The sequence below is a fragment of the Triticum aestivum genome, chromosome 7B (assembly GCF_018294505.1).
Source record: "Triticum aestivum cultivar Chinese Spring chromosome 7B, IWGSC CS RefSeq v2.1, whole genome shotgun sequence".
Classification (NCBI taxonomy): domain Eukaryota; kingdom Viridiplantae; phylum Streptophyta; class Magnoliopsida; order Poales; family Poaceae; genus Triticum; species Triticum aestivum.
In genome coordinates this window covers 386,480,687-386,506,190 of record NC_057813.1, presented here as the reverse complement: position 1 = coordinate 386,506,190, position 25,504 = coordinate 386,480,687, and the positions used below count along the sequence as shown (strand labels likewise).

The following is a 25,504-nucleotide window of genomic DNA, read 5'->3' as shown; positions in this document are numbered from 1 at the left end:
TGCAATAGGAGCTATGCTTCTGAAACATAAGTGGTGTTGCAATGGTCTACGATGGATTTATGTTTTATAACAAAACGTCTCATGAAAATTTTCTACAACAAGATCTCGTTTGAAAAAAAAATTACAACAAAACCTCAGTTGCAAAAATGTTTTTGCAACAAAACAGTTGTTGCCAAAAAAAATCTGCAACAAGACCCGTATTGCAATGGTGAAGACGTGCTCGGCCGGTCGATGCGGCAGATCACCCGGCGATGCGTAGCACGCCCCTTCATCCATCGATCACTATGTACTCCCACGCCATAAAATGCAGAAACCACTATAGCAGTATAGCTCCATGATCACAAGCTCCAGTCCTTTTTTTTTAAAATAAAACATCCTCTTTATTTATTAGTAATAATGGTTACATCGTCTATAAAAAAATTACAATATCGTTCATAGGTTCCTCAAACCAATCCCTTGTCTCAGAAAATTTGACTACTCTAGCAACTTCATAAGCTACTTTATTTGCCTTTTTATTATAGTGTTCAAATCTAACTAACGAAAAATCACAAGCCAAAAAATAACAACCATCAAACACAGCTGCCGCCGCTCCCGCTGTATGTCCTCCATTCTTCATCGTGTCAATTACTTCCATATTGCGGAGTTAACAACAAGTCGGTTACTTCCCGCCTTTTGTGCAAGTAATAAGCCAAAACGTAGTGCCATGGCTTCTGCTGTTAAAATATCTGCACACCAATCCATCTTCCAATTCCCTCCAACAATAAATCTTCCTTTATCATCTCTAAGTACAGCTCCCGTTGTGCCTCTAAGCATGTCTTGATCGAAAGAAGCATCGACATTTAATTTTACAAAACCTAGAGGGGGTCTCGTCCATCCCTCTATTTTATTTGTTCCCTTGGAAGATTGGGCAATAACATAGTTCGTCGTTATAGCACGGGCTCTCATCAAAATTTGGTATGCATCTTGGGTCTTCCGCTCATGAACTAGCGAACGTCTTTCCCACCATAAATACCAGGCTGTTATAGCGATCAGTTCGCGAACATTCTGTGTGCCCATTGTAGATAGCTCATGTTCTGGCATAAAAATTAGAAATTCAAGTACTGCCTCTCCCGCACGATCGACCGCACAGGCTTTTTTAATGACTTCGTGCAATCCTAGTTTCTCCCACACCTCTTTTGCCTTTTAACATAAAAATAATAAGTGTTTAGTATCTTCATGCCCGTTCGAACATAATGGGCAGATGGGTGAAATTTTCATATGTCTATTAGCAAGTGTAACACGATAAGGGAGGATTCCATGTAAGGTACGCCAAATAAAGATCTTCACTTTTGTTGGACAAGATAATTTCCAAATCCTAGCGAGGAGAAACCACGATAATCCACAAGCAAGCGGTAGCTATAGAAAGATGAAGGCCAGCGGCTGTGGTGGCCCACGGCACGGTGACCGGCGGCGACGTGGACGCCAGCCTGCACCCTTGCGTCGGGTACGCGCCACCCGCCGAACTGCGTAGGCGTGAGCACCTCAGGGCGCTGCCGGCAGGGACGCTTAGTAATTGCTATATTCTGTGGTAGTGCGAACATATTTTTTGTGCAGGCCACAAACAAGACTACTCCCTCAGTTCACAAATATAAGATGTTTTGGATATTTCAACATGAACTTCGTACAGGCTGACTGAAATGAGTCAACAAACACACTAAAACGTGTCTATATACATTAGATTCACAAAAAAGTTTGAACATCTTATGGATATTTGTGAACAACGGGAGTACTATTTCCCAACAACTCTTTCTACACGCCTAAAGCCAACGAGGCTTAACCAAGAAGTCTACTTCAAATTAGAGTAAACAAACAACAAGCAGCCTCTGATCACCTGTTGTTTAAAGAACTAGAGTAAAACCTAGCAAAAAATACATCTGATGGGTGGGATGGCTCACAGTTATCTTATACGTAAGATGTGAGCATCTGACAAGGAACATCACAACTTGACAAACTTGGCGACGAAAAGTCCACTAGTTTGCGACGCCGCGGGGTCGAATCGCAAGGTTTTCTGGATGTCGCCGCTTCTGCAGGGCCAACTATCGGCTGGATCGATCTTTAGCAGTTCTGCAGGTTGCAGGCCCAACATGAAACAATCCATTTATAGAAGTGATAATCAACATAAATATTAGATGAAGGCAGGTAGCAGGACATCTGTACCTGCTGAAGGATATTTTGAGAGGAATTGCTGAACCACATTCTCGTTTTGTGCAACAGTCAAGCTATTCCAAGACAAACTGTTAGTCATGTGATGGCATGAACTATAAACTGTACTGAAATTCTAAGCACGGTAAAGGCTAGACTACTGAGACGCAATTGAGGACTAGATTTGCATGTGAAGAGATACGCACCTGCAAGTACTATAGACAAGTGATCCGCCTGTTTTCAATAATTTAAAACCATTTGTGAGAAGCCCTAACTGCATAAGATCATCAAAGTTCAGTAAATATCAAACATAAGCTTCTCATCTACTCCCCGCGTCCCAAAATATGTGTCGCTGATTTAGTAAATAAGTGTCGCTGATCTAGTACAACTAACTTTGTACTAAATCAGCGACACTTATTTTGGGACGGAGGGAGTAGCTAATTGTTGGATACAGATTGCTCGGTCAAGAGCCATTCAAGCAAACATCAAGAACGAAGTAGTACCTGAAGATGAAGTAGGTTGCCAGTTCTTTCTACGTTGAGTACACGGCGGTCTAATGTTTTCCATCCCCAGAACTCAAACTTCTGAATGTGTTTTATCGATCCATCATGAGTACATTCTGCATCCACTAGGACCTGCATGCATTTCATCCAAAGGGACAAATGAGATGATACAAGTTGCCGAATAAGTTGCAGTAGAATATTCCAACCTCAAACATAAGCTGCATCTGATAGAGTTCTATAAAGTGCTTCAGTACTCTTTCAGAAGGTGAAAAGTGTTCCCTCGTCCTCAAACAGAATGAGTGAAAGGTACACTTTTTAGAGCTAATTGACAGTCTGATTTGCAGCTACATGTGGAGTTGGCTATGATGGCTTAAAAAATCAATGGCAGCAACGTAGATCATGCATATTTCCACTTCTTCTTTTTACTAATCAAAGTCACAAGAGTACTTGTGTAGTTCAGTAAACGATAACACTAGCAGTTTACAAAATAACACAAGCAAAGGAATACCTTATCATACCCAGATGTACAGGCAGCAGCATCAGTTGATGGGTGAAGAACATAACGTTTTTGCAATCCAATTAATCCTGAATCTTTGCCATAGTATATCAGTTCAGGTTCGGAAGTTGATGGTAGATGAGGTGAACCGGCTGCTTTTGCCTTTTTAGACTTCTGTCTGTCTTTCCATGATCTCTTTGAAGTCCATTCTGAGAATATGCTTCCATTATCCTCAATTCCAACAAAAGCTGTGACAAAGAGCATGAACTCAAAACAAGCTAAATCATTCATACGTGCAGAAGAAGTAAAACAAAAACGGGACTGGATTCTTCTGCTGAAAATACCTTCCATGCTCCCCAGATTGGAGTTCACAGGCAATATGGAAAACAAAGTCCCATCAGCAACAAAGAGCCGACTACGATCTCCAAGAGAATACTTCTGCAACATCGTACGACAGGCTGCAAGACGGTGCTTTGCAACATCAACACCAGTCAAAGAACCTGTGCTACCAAGCATATCTGCAAGCATGCAAAGCTTTGCACCTTGCATGTCATATAGATGAAAGGTTAGTATATCCCTGAATAAAAATCCAACAGATAGCAGAGGTCTAACACAAGCTACAGGATCCATAGCAAACAAATCCCTTATAACAAACTAAACAATATCATCACAAGGATGGGGAAATATGTGTTGAACTAACACTACTATATTGGACATGTCGGAGAATAAAATTCAACATATGAACCAAACTAGACACCGAACCGGTCCATCAAACAACAGGAATGTAAAACCCCACTCTCCTAAATGCAACATACCTGCCATACTTGAAACTGTATTTTGTATGATATCTAAAGATCAACAATCAGGAAAGGCTTTCCATGTTTTTATGCCCTTGAGAAAACTAGGTCTTGCCATATTGGTGAATGCATGCCGCCCACACAAATATTCGGTAGGGGTGCTCCTTTATGATTGTAGGGTAGACACTGGCTCTAAGAAAACATTGGTCCAGTGTGTACTTGAAGTATATTAAGTTACCTGGTGCAGCACAGAGGTCAAGAACATGGTCTCCTGGTTGAACATCGAGTGCTAAGATGGCAGCTCCAGAAGCTGCATCAATCCCATAGATCTGAAATGTTTTTAAAGATGCTTAGGTGAAGCAAAATGTCACGCACAGAAGAGTGCATGATAAGAACATGACAACACGGTAGCTTTTTACTGGGAAATTTCAGCTTCTCCTACTCCCTCTGTTCCTAAACACTCCCTCTGTTCTAAATATTTATCTTTCTAAAGATTTCAACAAGTGACTACATACGGAGCAAAATGAGTGAATCTACGCTCTAAAATATGTCTATATACATCCGTATGTGGTTGTCCATTTGAAATCTCTAAAAAGACAAATATTTAGGAACGGAGGGAGTATAAGTCTTTCTAGAGATTTCAATATGGACTACATACGGATGTATATAGACATACTTTAGAGTGTAAATTCACTCATTTTGCTCCGTATGTGGTCTATATTGGAATCTCTAAAAAGACTTATATTGAGGAACGGGGGGAGTACAATTAACAACAAGTGTGTCACTTGGCTTTATGAGAGAATCCGTTACAAATCAGGTGTCAACCACAAAAGTACAATGAGATTGAACAGCTTCAGCTTAACTTGTACCATCATGGCATCACCTAACTGTTACCGGTTTGAGGCATTTGGTCTCTTAGTAAACAATAGAACATAAATGTTATTCGATTGCTATCTAGGATAAATAAATTGCCTCAGTACACTTGACAAAAATCTAATAATAAGCACATTAACATCATAGAGTCGCATACAATTAGACTACGCTGAGCAACATGGGTCAGCTTCAAAACAATCGTAACAAAAGTTCCTCCTCACCTTCCCTTGCTGATAAGCCTTGGATCCAGCAATCTGAATTTCAGGCGGGATCGCATAGAAGTCTGGCAGCCACGAGACCTTCACGAGATCACACTTGAGCTCGCTTTCGATCTCTGTCACCACACTGGACTCCGTGCCTGGTTTTAACCTAGGGATGTCGGAAACAAGTCAGGTTACTCTCCTCTCCTTTGCACCCTTCATGTGACGAATTGCTAGTGGATGGCAACCTTGGCGAGTGTGAAGGCTTGCCTCACCTGATGTAGCGCGGGATGGTGTCCGCCTTGGAGTACAGCGCGGGGTCCAGGCCATTATCGCCGAGGAACTCGAGAAAGGCCGCCGGCAGCGGCAGGGACGCCGGCGCCGGCGGCTGCTCTTCTCTGAGGTCAGAGGGCGGAATTTCTGAAGAATCCATCACTCTAGAGAGTAAAGAACCTGACTCCTCGGGTCCGAAGGGGTGCGAGGTCTCCGGCAGTGGTGGCGTCAGCCTCCTGCCCAAAGCGCGCAGAGGCGGCGGCGCCGGGAGGACTGGACTCGGGGCGCAACGCACGGTGTGGAACTTGGTTGATCTGGGCCCTATGTTTCAGATCTGACGCTCGCAAAAGCACACTGGACTCGACCAAACCAGAGAGTCGGTTCGCTTTAGTCATGTACAGTACTAATTCTGTAATTTGTATGTCGAATGTCGCAGTCTCTTGATCAATAAGGCGCGATATTTCTCGAAAAAAAAAAGAGAAATCGGATTTGCTTGGATTATCTTGAGCAGCACACAACAGAGGCAACGCAAATAATTACTGCAAAGGTAAGGAGAAACATATGGCCAAAATTTCTGCATGAATACATCCTATATGCCTGGCGGCAAGTACATTTCCATCAACTTCCCGGCACAAGTAACAACATCACCACACCGAGGCCCTGTCTGGAGGCAAGAATTTCACCGGAATTTCACAAGGAACAATTCAATTTCCTCATGAATCAAGAAATATACCCGCCTTCCAAACAGGATCCTAACAGGTCCATTCGCAGAAAGAACATTCCACATATCATATGGATCTTTAATTTTTAAAACGGAATAGCTTCGGAGGCAATAAATGGACATGAAAAACATGCAAGCTAAGGCCATCTTTGATTTGCAGGATTTTCAAAACACGGGAATAGGAAAAATATAGGATTTGAGTGGCATGTCCACTTGAATCCTATAGGATTAGCATCGAGTGTTTGATGCTACATGAGATATAAAGGAATTGAAAAAAGAGGTTGGAGTGGATGCTAGATTTCCAATAAAATGTAGTACACTTGATTCCATAGGAAAAAATTCTATAGGATTAAATCCTATGAATCAAACGACAAACATAGGAAAAAATCCTAAGGATTCTAACCCTCCAAAAATCCCACGGAATTCCTTTGAATCAAAGGAGCCCTAAAAAAGAAGTTCACATATGGTATTCTTGTATATTTGAAGGAGTACAATGTGCATACAGACATACTTCATATACAAGGTCCGTCTTGTTGGCAGGACTCTCCAAAGTAACGAAGTATACCAACAGAATCAGGTTGCTTCTTTGGGAGCACCTGATGGATTTCTAAGACAACAAACACATCTACACAACTCAATTGACCTTTATGATGTGCCCGCCCTGTTCCGGGCAACAATAGTACAAATCAGTATGCTATCGTATCTTACATATCATTGTACAAAATTTCCGGTCTTCCTGTTGATTTGTAGGAAGAATGTATCCATGGAGAGCTGGCCAACTCGTAGCAAAATTAAGAGCTCAATTCTCCTGGATCAACAGTAAATGCACCAACCGTCAGTATGTTCCGTGCATGACAGGTGCATGAATTAGAAAGTTTTCGAATTTATATTACCTTCCCCCCAAAAAATATGTCCAAGATCTCACTACCTTCGGTGTTATGAAGATTCTTTTGTAGAGTTCAACGGTATCTCGACATGTCGAGGGCTTCCTGGGCTGACTTTGCTGTCAGCACCCTGCTGCTGGTTCACTTGGGGTTTAAGCTTATGATTGTTATATGCAACAACACCTACTATGGCTGTACATTGCAGAAAAATGGAGTCACCATCTAATCCACTTCTAAATGCAGTTCTTTGAAAAAAAATTGTTCAAAAAAATGGCTCAAACCTAAAGTATTCACAAAAAAATATAATCCAGAAAATATCAGGTGCAGGTAATTTTTTAGCCAAAAATGTGCCCAAAGATATCACATAAATTATGAAGTTAAATAAGTCAGATTACGAGATTAATCAGTAGAATACCTATGGCATAGCCAACTATGTTTATGAAGGTAAGCTTTGTATCAGCAAAAATAGCAGCTGACAGCAGCACCACACTCCAATCTCTCACAACTCCAGTAACACGAGCTGTCAGTGCACTTGTCCGGGAAATGACAAGGAAAACTGACAGATTAAGTACGAATGTGCACATGCAGTTTAAGAACAATGTAACTGGTGGGAAGTTCCATGAAATACTTGCATCCATCTTTGGCTTCTCTAAGAACAACCAGGGAATGAACAGGCAAAAGGCACTGCAGGAAAATCACAGATTAAATTACAAGAACAAACAGTAGTTTCAAGAATTAATCTGGGGAGCTGGTGGACAAGATACCTGCAAGGGCTAACATAGTACATCATGGATATCAAGTTCAGTCTAACACCCTTCTTCTTCAAAAATATCTCGATAAAGATAAGTCTAAGGGCTTCTGCAATAACTCCACCCATCTGATATACCACTCCGACCCAGCTGATTGTAATTTCACCAACAGAGGCCACAATAACTCCCACGCTGATGATAGACATGATAGCAAGCATTTTACAGTTCATTTCTTCCAGGCCAAATGCTGTTCCAAGGAGAAACACAGCTACAGGCACTGTAATGCTCAAGCAAAGAGTACATTAGCATCAGTTTCAAAACCGATTACAACCTACGCTTGACCTTCTCAATCTAAAACCAGAGATTACACATACTTATTGCCTTCAACATCTGTGCAAATGCAACAGATATGTAGAGGTATGCACTGTTCCCTAGCCAAAGTGTCATTGCAAACATTGCTCCAATTGGAATGACTGAACTCACGTATCTGAAATTTCAGGTGAGCTAGTTAGAGAAATAATACAATCCCAGTACTTTATTATGAATTGAACAAAGAATCTAATACAGGATGGGAAAGCAATAACGGCTGCAGGTCCGTGCTTCAGAAAAAGACCAGCATATTTCTTCTCACGAAGAGTGGTATCGAGTATTGACTTATGACAGGAATAGTGCAGAGCTTCTTAGTGTGTGCCAGATGCAAATTTAATTAACGTAAATATCTACTGATGACCATCATGCTAGACTTTCAAGCCTCTGACTTGGCATTTTCTTATCGGTTTCCTCCTAAGTCACAATCTTAACAATATGGTAAAACTCGCTCACTAATCTTGACAGCTAAAGCAGGCTAATGTACTTACACAACAAACAGCAGAGCCCCCTGTTACTGTACTTGCTATCCACATATTGTCTGATGAAAACCAACCTCATTATTTAAAATGAAGGGGTGGTGTTTGTGCAGCATCTTACGAACATGCTAGAATATGCTAATGTTATGGAAAATCCACAAATTATTCATATCGGTTCATACATGGAGAGGCAGGCATTATGGATGTCTTAATCATGAGGTGATACGTCACGGAACATAATATACTGACAGAGAACAATTGAGAGAGTAAGAAACTACAATACAGCCTTATGAATTTTGTATTATCCAAGACTCACACATCTGTAGTCATTCCTTCATCAATCTTTATGACCTATAAAAATATTATCAAAGTAAAAAAAATATAGTAAGATTACGGATTTCTTGAACTTCAAGTAACTTGAATTCCAAACAGTATGAAGTCTTACTTATTACACAGATTAGAGATAGATGCGGCAACCATGTAAAAATTTGATGCTAGGTACCTTGAAAATCTTTGTAGCTGCAAAGCATACTACAGATGAGAAGAGCATATGCAGCAAAGTTAGTGCCACTGGATAGGGGAAGTTGATCTCTTTTGAGGATAACACCCACTGCAAACCAGGATAAACAAAAAGAATTCATCAGTTTAAGCACATCAATGAAATTATGAAAGCACTCCAGAACTAATTATCCCAAATAGAAGTATGTTACAAAGCGGGTTTTCAATCTTTTGAAGCAAGGCTTATCGAAGTTCACACTTGAATTTGTACATACAGAAATGCCAGCATCAGTATTTCTATTTGTACCACAATTTCTTGGAGTGTTGTTAATCTTGTTAATATTGAGTTGGGCCGAAGAAACAAGGAGAGAGAATAGAACAAAAGATAGTGCTTACTGCTCAATTTCCATGAATCATTATAGTGGAAGAAGATGCTATCCGGTTGGTCCAAAAAGATAGGCATCTTGAGAAGTGTCCATGAATTGATTTATATGTAGCACTTGGCATGGCCTGCAGATTGGAGATTTTTTTGCAGCTCCACTTAAAGCTAATGGAACTCGGTGCAAAAGACCTCCATGAGCCTCACGTATCGGTGTACCAAACTAAACTAACAATATAGTAATAGCAAAAGGGAGTCCAGTTACTTGTTATGGAAGCGATATGAGTTATGACAAGAGAACCTGGGTCAACCCTTCGCATGAAAAAGGGGTCCAAGTTGAGTGAACAACCCAAGCAAGCAACGAACTATTCCCAGATCTCAAGCTACTGGACTCAGAGGCAGAAAAATGTACCCAAACGCCCACAAATTTTGGACATAATCTGGCTATTCAGGTGGGCGATCGGCTTTAGAAAACTGATAGTAGTCAAGAATGAGACTCATTTTGATGAATTGTAGGATAAACGCTTGCTACCGCAAGTATGAGAAGAGCCGAAGCTCAAAATCGCCTCCCTGGGCGTTTACAATCACACCCTCTTTAAACTGAAAACGCTTACGCTGCAGTAGAGACAGAGACAAAGATCCGATCCATCACAAATGTCCGTCTCGTCTCCTCCGCGCGGGGAGAGCAGCAACCGGATCAGCCTTCGAATTCGCGGTGGACTGCACGCTAAAACCCTAGAAACCCAGGACGGCGCGGAGTCGCCTGACGCGGCCAGGCCAGACGCGAGACCGCGTCCGTGTCGCGCAACCAGGAATGAGCAACTGCAGCGACGAAACTTGCCGCGGCTGGCAGGATCGCGGGGTGGTGGGCCGGAGACGCGGGGCGAGGAGGATGAGAGGGGCTTGCCTTGTTGAAGAAGATCTGGCCGCCGGAGATGGCGATGTAGAAGAGGAGGTGGAAGTAGGTGACGGCGCCGTCCCGCCACGCGCCCTTCCTCGGCGCCGGCGCCGGCGCCGCCGTCTCCGGCTGCTGCTGCTGCTGCTTCCCGCCATTTCTCTCCATGGCTGGCTGCTGTGGGGGAATGGAGACGGAGAATCTGTCTCGCCGTCGGTCGGGGCGTGTGCGTCTCGAGCCGTTTTGCGGTTTTGCGACGGTGGTGGACTTAAAACAAAACAAAAGGAGAGTGCCTCGCGATTCGCACGTGGTTCAGACCGGGCCCCGTCTCCGCGCGGGCAGGCCTACGCGCCGTGCACCATCCGGGGCCCACCAGTCAGTGCCTTTAACGATATCAAAAAGTTAGGCCAGGCGAAGTCAGAACTTGGGCGAGTCAAACGAAAACGAAAGATGATTTCAGAGGTCAAATTTTAGGCGGAGCCTGCCAGATATCAGGATACACAGGATCGGCAATTTAGTACAAGTGCCAAATTTGGATTATTTGGACACCGAAACGCACTGTAAAATTTGTGTTTTCTTTTTTGCGGCTTTTATTTTGGAGGAATGCTCGTGCTTATTTTCGAGCGCACACCCAAGTACTCAAGATTCACCGTGATTTTACATCTTTTTAGCAATACCATCGTTTTGCATGTGTCTCATAAGATATGCAATGCTCTGTAGCCAAGTTACACGGTAGAGGCTGTGTGATTCAGAGAAGCATCGAAATGCAATAAATAAAAGTAGGATTGCCAAGCCAAATCCATCATGATTGAATACCGTAGATATTTATTCAATCTTTCAGGTTGTTGGATTATCGTACAACTATTGTGAAGTTGACGAACAACTCATCTCCTTCCTCCTCGAGCCGCCGCCACCCTTCTCTCGACCCCCTTCCTCTCGATCTTCTCCCTCCCGATCTCCTTCTTCCTGCCCCCTCCCTCCCGATCTGGTCTAGGGCTTCGAGCAGCCGCCGCTCCTCTCCTCGCTGTCGCCGGAGCTCCGTTGGGCAAAGCCCACTAAGGGGATGATGAAGTGGCGGGGCCTTCCTCCACCGCAGCTCCTGGATGCGGTTGCGGGGAGATCCGTGCGGTTGTCCTTGACGTGTGCGTCGTTCGGTGTCGGCAGCACATCATTGATAGCCCCTCCGTCGTTGATGGCTCGTCCAGTCGGGGCGGTGGTTCCGGGCTCCGGTCATGCCGTTTTCTGGCGGCAGACATCACCCATGGGGTGTGCTTGATGACAGAGGAGGTTGATCTGGTGGTCCAGCCGGGGATGGGCACGAATTCCAGCGAGCGCTTGGTTCGGCCTCAGCTAGAACCGTCAATGGGAGTGCCCGCGGGTGTCGTTACCTCGTTGGAGGCGTTGTGGGGCAATTTGCGTTATGTTTGTGTCCTGGAGGAAACCCCTGATTCGGACTTTTTCTGGATCGGATGATGGCGAGGTTCCTGCGTCGTCACCCCCCATGGGGGCATCACCTTTGGGGTTGTACACCGGCTGGAGGGACAAGTGTTTGGGTTGGTGGCTAGGCGCAAGTCTTCGTATGCTTCTCATGCGGTGACCAAGGTGGAGCGGCATGCCATCTACAATATTGACGATGGGTCTTGGCGGCAAGGTGCATCAGTCTTGGCGCTAGATATTGGTCGATGGACACATGCAAGAGGTAGGCGTTGTCCGGCGTTGTGTTGGCGCCCACTACGGAATGGTCTGGCAAGATCAGTGCATTAATTGCTCCTGAAAATGAGATTGTGGAAGAAGGCGACGATGGATTCTACAGGGTGCGCATGCGGTGCATGCTGAGGGTCTGCTAGACCGGTTGGTACTACCGGCTAGCCCGTGGGCGGCTTGGTGAGGCCGTCGGATTTCTTGGTGCGCGATCAGGGCACATCGTCAATCTTATAGGCAGGGCCACAATTTTCGCCAAGAAGGTGGCTTTGGGTTGATCTATGTATTTATTTTGTAAAACCTTGTTGAATAATGCAATAAAGATGACCGTGTGCATCGCTCGATGCAAAGGCCGGAGGTAATCCTTTTTAAAAAAATCAGTTATTTCTTCAAAAAGTTGGAATCTCTATCTCTACTACTTAAAACATGCGTAATGTTTTATTTCTGTGATGAAAAATGCTTAATCCAACCTGATAGAGGCGAAGGTGTCACGATCTTTCGATGAGATGATAACTATCGATTTTGGTGGAGACGACTTTAACGATCCGACTACAAATGTGCACGACGTTGCGCCTTAGCAATCGCTAAACCAACTCCGAGAGGTTATTGACCACGCCGGAGCACGCTCAACCTGACCACGAAGGTCTATTCCTGCAAGCAATCGAAGAACAAGCAAGAATATGATTAAGCAATTTGAATATTGTGAATATTGATGAAGTATTGATAAAGGTGAGGTTTCATAAGCGGCCTTGGTCTGGTCGTTGGACACAAACGAAGTACACGAAGTTGCAGCGATGACTAACTTTTAAGTAAATAAAACCCAAGTCTAAATGGTGCCTTAAGGGTTGTATTTGTAGGGGAAAAGAGAGGGGATTTTGTCCACCCTTGGCAATGTGGGACTAAAACACCTCCTAAAGTCGTTTCACCTACAATACGGACTCTAAAAACAGCCTAATGAGAGGTATTTCGAAAATACATGAGCCTAGCCCAAAACTAAGGTGGCGCAACACCAATAATAAGCTATGAACGAAATTTTATGAAAGACATGTTGTATATTTCGTCCATCTTCTAGTATGTCATCATGGTGGCTTCAAAGTGCGGAAATCTCCTTCGGAAACTGCGTTCTTGTTCCCTTCGCGCGCGCCTTCATCATAGTGCTTGATCATGCTCCATTGTTCATTCTTCTTGTCCATGCTAGGTGCTTCAACTGTAACCAACATAAATATATAAGTTAGGCAGCATCATATTCTCATGAACATTAGAAACATTACCAAGAAACAAAAGTACCTGATAATTTAGCAAAGCGTGCGTGAGCTCTAGTAGTTGGTCCGTATAAGTCATAAGTTCTTTCCAAATAAGTGATTATCAAATACAATCTTAAATATTATTTAGGTAGGTAATTAACGGTAGCATTTGATAAATATTTATTTATAAAATCATATTAATATGCATAGGTAAATCACGCACTGACGAACTAGAATATTTGTGAGCGCAATGTTTGGGGGACGTTCACTAGGAGTAAAATCTGCCCCCTACGAACGCTCAAGTTGCCATGTGAAAACAACCAAGAACGGCATTGATACGTCTCCAACGTATCTATAATTTTTTATTGTTCCATGCTATTATATTACCTGTTTTGAATGATTATGAGCTTTATTATACATTTTTATATTACTTTTGGGATTAACCTATTAACCGGAGGCCCAGCCCATATTGATGTTTTATTGCCTGTTTCAGTATTTCGAAGAATATGAATATCAAACGGAGTCCAAACGGAATGAAACCTTCGGCAACGTGATTTTTTGGAAGAATATCATCCTGAAGACGTGGAGTTCAAGTCAGAAGATACTCGAGGACTCCATGAGATAGGAGGGCACCCCCCTGTAGGGCGCGCCCCCTGTCTCGTGGGCACCTCGAGCACCCCCCGACCGACTTCTTTCGCCTATATATGACTACGTACCCTAAAACCATCGAATATCAAGATAGATCAGGAGTTCCGCCGCCGCAAGCCTCTGTAGCCACCAAAAACCTCTCTGGAGCCCTTCCCGGCACCCTGTCGGAGGGGGGATCCATCACCGGTGGCCATCTTCATCATCCCGACGCTCTCCATGACGAGGAGGGAGTAGTTAACCCTCGAGGCTGAGGGTATGTACCAGTAGCTATGTGTTTGATCTCTCTCTCGTGTTCTCTCTCGTGTTCCCTCTATGGCACGATCTCTGATGTATCCCGAGCTTTGCTATTGTAGTTGGATCTTATGATGTTTCTCCCCCTCTACTCTCTTGTGATGAATTGAGTTTTCCCCTTTGAAGTTATCTTATCGGATTGAGTCTTTTATGAAAACACTTGATGTATGTCTTGCCGTGCTTATCTGTGGTGACAATGGGATATCATGTGCCTCTTGATGTATGTTTTGGTGACCAACTTGCGGGTTCCGCCCATGAATCTATGCATAGGGGTTGGCACACGTTTGTGACTCTCCGGTAGAAACTTTGGGACACTCTTTGAAGTACTTTGTGTTGGTTGAATAGATGAATCTGAGATTGTGTGATGCTTATCGTATAATCATGCCCACGGATACTTGAGGTGACAATGGAGTATCTAGGTGACATTAGGGTTTTGGTTGATTTGTGTCTTAAGGTGTTATTCTAGTACGAACTCTTTTATAGATCGATCCGAAAGAATAACTTTGAGGTGGTTTCGTACCCTACCATAATCTCTTTGTTTGTTCTCCGCTATTAGTTGCTTTGGAGTGACTATGTGTTGCATGTTGAGGGCATGTTATATGATCTATCTATGTTATTATTGTTGAGAGAACTTGCACTAGCGAAAGTATGAACCCTAGGCCTTGTTTCCTATCATTGCAATACCGTTTACGCTCACTTTTACCACTTGTTACCTTGCTGTTTTTATTATTTCAGATTACAAATACCTTTATCTACTATCTATTTGCACTTGTATCACCATCTCTTCGCCGAACTGGTGCACCTATACAATTTATCATTGTATTGGGTGTGTTGGGGACACAAGAGACTCTTTGTTATTTGGTTGCAGGGTTGTTTGAGAGAGACCATCTTCATCCTACGCCTCCTACGGATTGATAAACCTTAGGTCATCCACTAGAGGGAAATTTGCTACTGTCCTACAAACCTGTGCACTTGCAGGCCCAACAACGTCTACAAAAAGAAGGTTGTGTAGTAGACATCAAGCTCTTTTCTGGCGCCGTTGCCGGGGAGGTTAGGTAAATGGTACTCACACCCCGTCAGCTAAGCTCTTTTTTTGGCGAGGTGAGTGCTTGAAGGTATATCTTTAGATCTTGCAATCGAATCTTTTTGTTTCTTGTTTTATCACTAGTTTAGTTTATAAAAGAAAACTACAAAAAAAATGGAGTTAAGTTTGTCTCATACCCTTCGTCTTTTTAATATCTTTCGTGAGTATGATGAAAAGGAAAATTGTGCTCAAGTGCTATAAGAAGAAATCTATAGAATGTTTGGTACTAGATCCTTGTATGATGAGCATGATTGCAATGTTGTTAGTATGAATTCTTTGAATATCCATGATGCTAATGATACGCAAAGCCACAAGCTTGGGGATGCTATGTTTGATGAATATGATATTTTTTGTCCCCCATGTTTTAATGAGAATATTTATTATGATGAAAGCATGCCTCCTATTTATGATGATTATATTGATGAAAGTGGGTTTGGAAGAGTGTTAACTTTATTTAGTGATGATTCCACTATTTCGGAAGAGGTTCCAATTGATTATGAGAACAAAGTTGCTTTCTATGATGATTATTGTGATGACTTGTATGCTATTAAGAATAATGATAACCATGAAACTTGTCATCATGATTTTAGTTTTCAATTGGATTATGCCTCACATGATAATTATTTTGTTGAGTTTGCTCCCACTACCATTCCGAATGAGAAGAATTTTGCTTATGTGGAGATTAGTAAATTTTCTATGCTAGTAGATCATGAAAAGAATGATTTAGGTGCTGGTTATATTGTTGAATTCATTCATGATGCTACTAAAAATTATTATGAGGGAGGAACACATGCTTGTAGGAATTGCAATAATATCAAGTTTCCTCTCTATGTGCTTCAAATTTTGAAGTTATGCTTGTTTTACCTTCCTATGCTAGTTGATTATTGTTTCCATAAGTTGTTTGCTCACAAAATCTATGCATAGGAAGTGGGTTAGGCTTAAATGTGCTAGTCATATGCTTCATGATGCTCCCGTTATGTTTCAGTTCTTATCTTTTATGTGAGCATCATTGCCATCTTCATGCCTAGCTAGAAAGGCATTAAAGAAAAGTGCTTGTTGGGAGACAACCCAATATTTATACTTACTGTTTTTGTGTGTACACATGATTATGCTACTGTAGTAATCATGTTTTATAGCTTATGTTTCAATAAAGTGCCAAGTAGAACCTTTTGGAAGACTTGGGTGAAGTTTATATGATCTTGCTGTGAAAAACAGAAACTTTAGCGCTCACGAGAATAGCTGCCATGTTTTACTGGAGAGAGGTTTTAGGTTGATTCTTTTTGAAGATTATTAATAGAAAAATTTCTCAGGTCCAGCAATTTATTTCAGAATTTTTTGAGTTCCAGAAGTATACGTTTGATACAAATTACTACAGACTATTCTGTTTTTGACAGATTCTGTTTTCATTGTGTTGTTTGCTTATTTTGATGCATCTATGAGTAGTATGTTGGGTAACGTAGTAATTTCAAAAAAATTCCTACGCACATGCAATATCATGGTGATGGCATAGCAACGAGAGGGGAGAGTGTTCGTCCACGTACCCTCGTAGACCGTAAGCGGAAGCGTTATGACAACGCAGTTGATGTAGTTGTACGTCTTCACGATCCGACCGATCCAAGCACCGAACGTACGGCACCTCCGAGTTCAGCACACGTTCAGCTCGATGACGATCCCCGGGCTCCGATCTAGCAAAGCTTCGGGGATGAGTTCCGTCAGCACGACGGCGTGGTGACGATGATGATGTTCTACCGGCGCAGGGCTTCGCCTAAACTCCACGACGATATGACCGAGGTGGAATATGGTGGAGGGGGGCACCGCACACGGCTAAGGAACGATCCGTAGATCAACTTGTGTGTCTATGGGGTGCCCCCTGCCCCCGTATATAAAGGAGGGAGGGGGAGGCCGGCCGGCCCCTTTGGGCGCGCCAAGGGAGGAGGAATCCTCCTCCTAGTAGGAGTAGGACTCCTCCTTTCCTACTCCTACTAGGAGGGGGAAGGAAGGGGGAGAGGGGGAAGGAAAGAGGGGGGGCGCCGCCCCCTCCTAGTCCAATTCGGACCAGAGGGTGGAGGGGGCGCGCGGCCCATGCTGGCCGCCCCTCTCTCCTTTCCCCTAAGGCCCATAAGGCCCAATACTCTCCCGGGGGGTTCCGGTAACCCCCCCGGCACTCCGGTTTTCTCCGAAATCACCCGGAACACTTCCGGTGTTCGAATATAGTCGTCCAATATATCAATCTTTATGTCTCGACCATTTCGAGACTCCTCGTCATGTCCGTGATCACATCCGGGACTCCAAACAAACTTCGGTACATCAAAACTTATAAACTCATAATAAAACTATCATCGTAACGTTAAGCGTGCGGACCCTACGGGTTCGAGAACTATGTAGACATGACCTAGAACCATTCTCGGTCAATAACCAATAGCGGGACCTGGATGCCCATATTGGTTCCTACATATTCTACGAAGATCTTTATCGGTCAAACCGCATAACAACATACGTTGTTCCCTTTGTCATCGGTATGTTACTTGCCCGAGATTTGATCGTCGGTATCCAATACCTAGTTCAATCTCGTTACCGGCAAGTCTCTTTACTCGTTCTGTAACACATCATCTTATAACTAACTCATTAGTTACAATGCTTGCAAGGCTTAGGTGATGAGTATTACCGAGAGGGCCCAGAGATACCTCTCTGCCAATCGGAGTGACAAAACCTAATCTCGAATTATGCCAACTCAACATGTACCTTCGGAAACACCTGTAGAGCACCTTTATAATCACCCAGTTATGTTGTGACGTTTAGTAGCACACAAAGTGTTCTTCCGGTAAACGGGAGTTGCACCATCTCATAGTTGCAGGAACTTTGTATAAGTCATGAAGAAAGCAATAGCAATATACTAAACGATCAAGTGCTAGGCTAACGGAATGGGTCATGTCAATCACATCATTATCCTAATGATGTGATCCCATTAATAAAATGACAACACATGTCTATGGTTAGGAAACATAACCATCTTTGATTAATGAGCTAGTCAAGTAGAGGCATACTAGTGACTTTATGTTTGTCTATGTATTCACACATGTATCATGTTTTCAGTTAATACAATTCTAGCATGAATAATAAACATTTATCATGATATGAGGAAATAAATAATAACTTTATTATTGCCTCTAGGGCATATTTCCTTCAGTCTCCCACTTGCACTAGAGTCAATAATCTAGATTACATAGTAATGATTCTAACACCCATGGAGTCTTGGTGCTGATCATGTTTTGCTCGTGAGAGAGGCTTAGTCAACGGGTCTGCAACATTCAGATCCGTATGTATCTTGCAAATCTCTATGTCTCCCACTTGGACTTGGTCCCGAATGGAATTGAAGCGTCTCTTGATGTGCTTGGTCCTCTTGTGAAATCTGGATTCCTTTGCCAAGGCAATTGCACCAGTATTGTCACAGAAGATCTTCATTGGTCCCGATGCACTAGGTATGACACCTAGATCGGAAATGAACTCCTTCATCCAGACTCCTTCATTTGCTGCTTCCGAAGCAGCTATGTACTCCGCTTCACATGTAGATCCCGCCACGACGCTTTGTTTAGAACTGCACCAACTTACAGCTCCACCGTTTAATAAAAACACGTATCCGGTTTGCGATTTAGAATCGTCCGGATCAGTGTCAAAGCTTGCATCGACGTAACCGTTTACGACTAGCTCTTTGTCACCTCCATATACGAGAAACATATCCTTAGTCCTTTTCAGTTATTTCAGGATGTTCTTGACTGATGTCCAGTGATCCACTCCTGGATTACTTTGGTACCTTCCTGCCAAGCTTATTGCTAAGCATACGTCAGGTCTGGTACACAGCATTGCATACATGATAGAGCCTATGGCTGAAGCATAGGGAACATTTCTCATTTTCTCTCTATCTTCTGTTGTGGTCGGGCATTGAGTTTGACTCAACTTCACACCTTGTAGCACAGGCAAGAATCCTTTCTTTGCCTGATCCATTTTGAACTTTTTCAAAATTTTGTCAAGGTATGTGCTTTGTGAAAGTCCTATTAAGCGTCTTGATCTATCTCTATAGATCTTGATGCCCAATATGTAAGTAGCTTCACCGAGGTCTTTCATCGAAAAACTTTTATTCAAGTATCCTTTTATGCTATCTAGAAATTCTATATCATTTCCAATTAATAATATGTCATCTACATATAAAATTAGAAATGCTACAGAACTCCCACTCACTTTCTTGTAAATACAGGCTTCTCCAAAAGTCTGTATAAAACCATATGCTTTGATCACACTATCAAAGCGTTTATTCCAACTCCGAGATGCTTGCACCAGTCCATAAATGGAACGCTGGAGCTTGCACACTTTGTCAGCACTTTTTGGATCAACAAAACCTTCCGGCTGCATCATATACAACTCTTCTTCTAGAAATCCATTCAAGAATGCAGTCTTGACATCCATTTGCCAAATTTCATAATCATGAAATGCAGCAATAGCTAACATGATTCGGACGGACTTAAGCATCGCTACGGGTGAGAAAGTCTCATCGTAGTCAACCCCTTGAACTTGTCGAAAACCTTTTGCAACAAGTCGAGCTTTATAGACAGTTATATTACCATCAGCGTCAGTCTTCTTCTTAAAGATCCATTTATTCTCAATGGCTTGCCGATCATCGGGCAAGTCAACCAAAGTCCATACTTTGTTTTCATACATGGATCCCATCTCAGATTTCATGGCTTCTAGCCATTTTGCGGAATCCAGGCTCATCATCGCTTCCTCATAGTTCATAGGTTCATCATGGTCAAGTAACATGACTTCCAGAATAGGATTACCGTACCATTCTGGTGCGGATCTTACTCTGGTAGACCTACGAGGTTTAGTAGAAACTTGATTTGAAGTTTCATGATCATTATCATTAGCTTCCTCACTAATTGGTGTAGTTGTCACAGGAACCGGTTCTCGTGATGAACTACTTTCCAATAAGGGAGTAGATATAGTTATCTCATCAAGTTCTACTTTCCTCCCACTCACTTCTTTTGAGAGAAACTCCTTCTCTAGAAAGGACCCATTCTTAGCAACGAATGTCTTGCCTTCGGATCTGTGATAGAAGGTGTACCCAATAGTCTCTTTTGGGTATCCTATGAAGACACATTTCTCCAATTTAGGTTCGAGCTTATCTGGTTGAAGTTTCTTCACATAAGCATCGCAGCCCCAAACTTTAAGAAACGACAACTTTGGTTTCTTGCCAAACCACAGTTCATAAGGCGTCGTCTCAACGGATTTTGATGGTGCCCTATTTAACGTGAATGCGGCCGTCTCTAAAGCATAACCCCAAAATGATAGCGGTAAATCAGTAAGAGACATCATAGATCGCACCATATCCAGTAAAGTACGATTACGACGTTCGGACACACCATTTCGTTGTGGTGTTCCAGGTGGCGTGAGTTGCGAAACTATTCCACATTGTTTCAAGTGTAGGCCAAACTCATAACTCAAATACTCTCCTCCACGATCAGATCGTAGAAACTTTATTTTCTTGTTACGATGATTTTCCACTTCACTCTGAAATTCTTTGAACTTTTCAAATGTTTCAGACTTGTGTTTCATCAAGTAGATATACCCATATCTGCTCAAATCATCTGTGAAGGTGAGAAAATAACGATACCCGCCGCGAGCCTCAACATTCATTGGGCCACAAACATCAGTATGTATGATTTCCAACAAATCAGTTGCTCGCTCCATAGTTCCGGAGAACGGCGTTTTAGTCATCTTGCCCATAAGGCACGGTTCGCAAGTACCAAGTGATTCATAATCAAGTGATTCCAAAAGTCCATCAGTATGGAGTTTCTTCATGCGCTTTACACCGATATGACCCAAACGGCAGTGCCACAAATAAGTTGCACTATCATTATTTAACTCTGCATCTTTTGGTTTCAACACTATGAATATGTGTATCACTACTATCGAGATTTAATAAAAATAGACCACTCTTCAAGGGTGCATGACCATAAAAGATATTACTCATATAAATAGAACAACCATTATTCTCTGATTTAAATGAATAACCGTCTTGCATCAAACAAGATCCAGATATAATGTTCATGCTCAACGCTGGCACCAAATAACAATCATTCAGGTCTAAAACTAATCCCGAAGGTAGATGTAGAGGTAGCGTGCCGACCGCGATCACATCGACTTTGGAACCGTTTCCCACGCGCATCGTCACCTCGTCCTTGGCCAGTGCTCGCTTATTCCGTAGTCCCTGTTTCGAGTTGCAAATATTAGCAACAGAACCAGTATCAAATACCCAGGTGCTACTACGAGCTCTAGTTAGGTACACATCAATAACATGTATATCACATATACCTTTGTTCACTTTGCCATCCTTCTTATCCGCCAAATACTTGGGGCAGTTCCGCTTCCAGTGACCAGTCTGCTTGCAGTAGAAGCACTCAGTTTCAGGCTTAGGTTCAGACTTGGGTTTCTTCTCTTGAGCAGCAACTTGCTTGCTGTTCTTCTTGAAGTTCCCCTTCTTCTTCCCTTTGCCCCTTTTCTTGAAACTAGTGGTCTTGTTGACCATCAACACTTGATGCTCCTTCTTGATTTCTACCTCCGCAGTTTTTAGCATTACGAAGAGCTCGGGAATAGTCTTGTTCATCCCTTGCATATTATAGTTCATCACAAAGCTCTTGTAGCTTGGTGGCAGTGATTGGAGAATTCTGTCAATGACGTTATCATCCTGAAGATTAACTCCCAGTTGAATCAAGTGATTATTATACCCAGACATTTTGAGTATATGCTCACTAACAGAACTATTCTCCTCCATCTTGTAGCTGTAGAACTTATTGGAGACTTTATATCTCTCAATCCGGGCATTTGCTTGAAATATTAACTTCAACTCCTGGAACATCTCATATGCTCCATGACGTTCAAAACGTCGTTGAAGACCCGATTCTAAGCCGTAAAGCATGGCACACTGAACTATAGAGTAGTCATCAGCTTTGCGCTGCCAGACGTTCTTAACGTCGTCAGTTGCATCAGCAGCAGGCCTGGCACCCAGCGGTGCTTCCAGGACGTAACTTTTCTGTGCAGCAATGAGGATAATCCTCAGGTTACGGACCTAGTCCATGTAATTGCTACCATCATCTTTCAACTTTGCTTTCTCAAGGAACGCATTAAAATTCAACGGAACAACAACACGAGCCATCTATCAGACAAGCAAAATACTATCAGGTACTAAGTTCATGATAAATTTAGGTTCAATTAATCATATTACTTAAGAACTCCCACTTAGACAGACATCTCTCTAGTCATCTAAGTGATCACGTGATCCAAATCAACTAAACCATAACTGATCATCACGTGAGATGGAGTAGTTTTCAATGGTGAACATCACTATGTTGATCATATCTACTATATGATTCACGCTCGACCTTTCGGTCTCCGTGTTCCGAGGCCATATCTGCATATGCTAGGCTCGTCAAGTTTAACCTGAGTATTCCGCGTGTGCAAAACTGTCTTGCACCCGTTGTAGATGGACGTAGAGCTTATCACACCCGATCATCACGTGGTGTCTAGGCACGACAAACTTTGGCAATGGTGCATACTCAGGGAGAAGACTTCTTGATAATTTTAGTGAGAGATCATCTTAAAATGCTACCGTCAATCAAAGCAAGATAAGATGCATAAAGGATAAACATCACATGCAATCAATATAAGTGATATGATATGGCCATCATCATCTTGTGCTTGTGATCTCCATCTCCGAAGCACCGTCGTGATCACCATCGTCACCGGCGCGACACCTTGATCTCCATCGTAGCATCATTGTCGTTACGCCATCTATTGCTTCTACGACTATCGCTACCGCTTAGTGATAAAGTAAAGCAATTACAGGGCGTTTGCATTTCATACAATAAAGCGACAACCATATGGCTCCTGCCAGTTGCCGATAACTTCGGTTACAAAAAATGATCATATCGTACAATAAAATATAGCATCACGTCTTGACCATATCACATCACAACATGCCCTGCAAAAACAAGTTAGACGTCCTCTACTTTGTTGTTGCAAGTTTTACGTGGCTGCTACGGGCTTAGCAAGAACCGTTCTTACCTACACATCAAAAACCTCAACGATAGTTTGTCAAGTTGGTGTTGTTTTAACCTTCGCAAGGACCGGGCGTAGCCACACTCGATTCAGCTAAAGTGAGAGAGACAGACACCCGCCGGTCACCTTTAAGCAACGAGTGCTCGTAGCGGTGAAACCAGTCTCGTGTAAGCGTACGCGTAATGTCGGTCCGGGCCGCTTCATCTCACAATACCGCCGAACCAAAGTATGACATGCTGGTAAGCAGTATGACTTATATCGCCCACAACTCACTTGTGTTCTACTCGTGCATATGACATCTACGCATAAAACCAGGCTCTGATACCACTGTTGGGTAACGTAGTAATTTCAAAAAATTTCCTACGCACATGCAATATCATGGTGATGGCATAGCAACGAGAGGGGAGAGTGTTCGTCCACGTACCCTCGTAGATCGTAAGCGGAAGCGTTATGACAACGCGGTTGATGTAGTCGTACGTCTTCACGATCCGACCGATCCAAGCACCGAACGTACGGCACCTCCGAGTTCAGCACACGTTCAGCTCGATGACGATCCCCGGGCTCCGATCCAGCAAAGCTTCGGGGATGAGTTCCATCAGCACGACGGCGTGGTGACGATGATGATGTTCTACCGGCACAGGGCTTCGCCTAAACTCCGCGACGATATGACCGAGGTGGAATATGGTGGAGGGGGGCACCGCACACGGCTAAGGAACGATCCGTAGATCAACTTGTGTGTCTATGGGGTGCCCCCTGCCCCCGTATATAAAGGAGGGAGGGGGAGGCCGGCCGGCCCCTTTGGGCGCGCCAAGGGAGGAGGAATCCTCCTCCTAGTAGGAGTAGGACTCCTCCTTTCGCCCCTCCTAGTCCAATTCGGACCAGAGGGTGGAGGGGGCGCGCGGCCCATGCTGGCCGCCCCTCTCTCCTTTCCCCTAAGGCCCATAAGGCCCAATACTCTCCCGGGGGGTTCCGGTAACCCCCACCGGCACTCCGGTTTTCTCCGAAATCACCCGGAACACTTCCGGTGTCCGAATATAGTCGTCCAATATATCAATCTTTATGTCTTGACCATTTCGAGACTCCTAGTCATGTCCGTGATCACATCCGGGACTCCGAACAAACTTCTGTACATCAAAACTTATAAACTCATAATAAAACTGTCATCGTAACGTTAAGCGTGCGGACCCTACGGGTTCGAGAACTATGTAGACATGACCTAGAACTATTCTCGGTCAATAACCAATAGCGGGACCTGGATGCCCATATTGGTTCCTACATATTCTACGAAGATCTTTATCGGTCAAACTGCATAACAACATACGTTGTTCCCTGTGTCATCGGTATGTTACTTGCCCGAGATTTGATCGTCGGTATCCAATACCTAGTTCAATCTCGTTACCGGCAAGTCTCTTTACTCGTTCTGTAACACATCATCTTATAACTAACTCATTAGTTACAATGCTTGCAAGGCTTAGGTGATGAGTATTATTGAGAGGGCCCAGAGATACCTCTCTGCCAATCGGAGTGACAAAACCTAATCTCGAATTATGCCAACTCAACATGTACCTTCGGAAACACATGTAGAGCACCTTTATAATCACCCAGTTACGTTGTGACGTTTGGTAGCACACAGAGTGTTCTTCCGGTAAACGGGAGTTGCACCATCTCATAGTTGCAGGAACTTTGTATAAGTCATGAAGAAAGCAATAGCAATATACTAAACAATCAAGTGCTAGGCTAACGGAATGGGTCATGTCAATCACATCATTATCCTAGTGATGTGATCCCATTAATCAAATGACAACACATGTCTATGGTTAGGAAACATAACCATCTTTGATTAATGAGCTAGTCAAGCAGAGGCATACTAGTGACTTTATGTTTGTCTATGTATTCACACATGTATCATGTTTCCGGTTAATACAATTCTAGCATGAATAATAAACATTTATCATGATATGAGGAAATAAATAATAACTTTATTATTGCCTCTAGGGCATATTTCCTTCATAGTATTGGAGGGTATGAACCATAGAGAAGTTAGAATACAGTAGATATTACACCAATATGAATAAAGAATGAGTTCATTACAGTACCTAAGTGGTGGTTTTATTTTCTTATACTAACGGAGCT

The 25,504-nt window shown here is 43.0% G+C and overlaps 2 protein-coding genes across 3 annotated transcripts; both read right to left on the bottom strand.

Moving 5' to 3' along the window:
* Window positions 1-1,661: 1,661 nt before the first annotated feature.
* Window positions 1,662-5,638, bottom strand: LOC123156660 (ribosomal RNA small subunit methyltransferase B). The gene is made up of 9 exons (XM_044574814.1): window positions 5,326-5,638; window positions 5,072-5,219; window positions 4,216-4,306; window positions 3,525-3,722; window positions 3,193-3,428; window positions 2,685-2,816; window positions 2,388-2,455; window positions 2,197-2,258; window positions 1,662-2,103 (listed from the first exon to the last, which is right to left on the bottom strand). The coding sequence occupies exons 1-9, from the start codon at window positions 5,481-5,483 to the stop codon at window positions 1,976-1,978; spliced, it is 1,221 nt and encodes a 406-aa protein (XP_044430749.1). The 5' UTR covers window positions 5,484-5,638; the 3' UTR covers window positions 1,662-1,975.
* An 851-nt stretch (window positions 5,639-6,489) lies between these two features.
* LOC123156661 (probable sugar phosphate/phosphate translocator At3g14410) lies at window positions 6,490-10,556 on the bottom strand. 2 transcript variants are annotated; one of them, XM_044574815.1, is made up of 8 exons: window positions 10,307-10,556; window positions 9,025-9,132; window positions 8,839-8,873; window positions 8,052-8,164; window positions 7,693-7,954; window positions 7,344-7,612; window positions 6,938-7,120; window positions 6,490-6,852 (listed from the first exon to the last, which is right to left on the bottom strand). In XM_044574815.1, exons 1-7 carry the CDS (start codon window positions 10,460-10,462, stop codon window positions 6,981-6,983), a joined length of 1,083 nt encoding a protein of 360 aa, XP_044430750.1. In that variant the 5' UTR covers window positions 10,463-10,556; the 3' UTR covers window positions 6,490-6,852; window positions 6,938-6,980. The 2 variants fall into 2 exon arrangements, with proteins under 2 accessions (XP_044430750.1, XP_044430751.1); XM_044574816.1 differs by lacking the exon at window positions 10,307-10,556 and adding an exon at window positions 9,417-10,288.
* Between the last annotated feature and the right edge of the window lie 14,948 nt (window positions 10,557-25,504).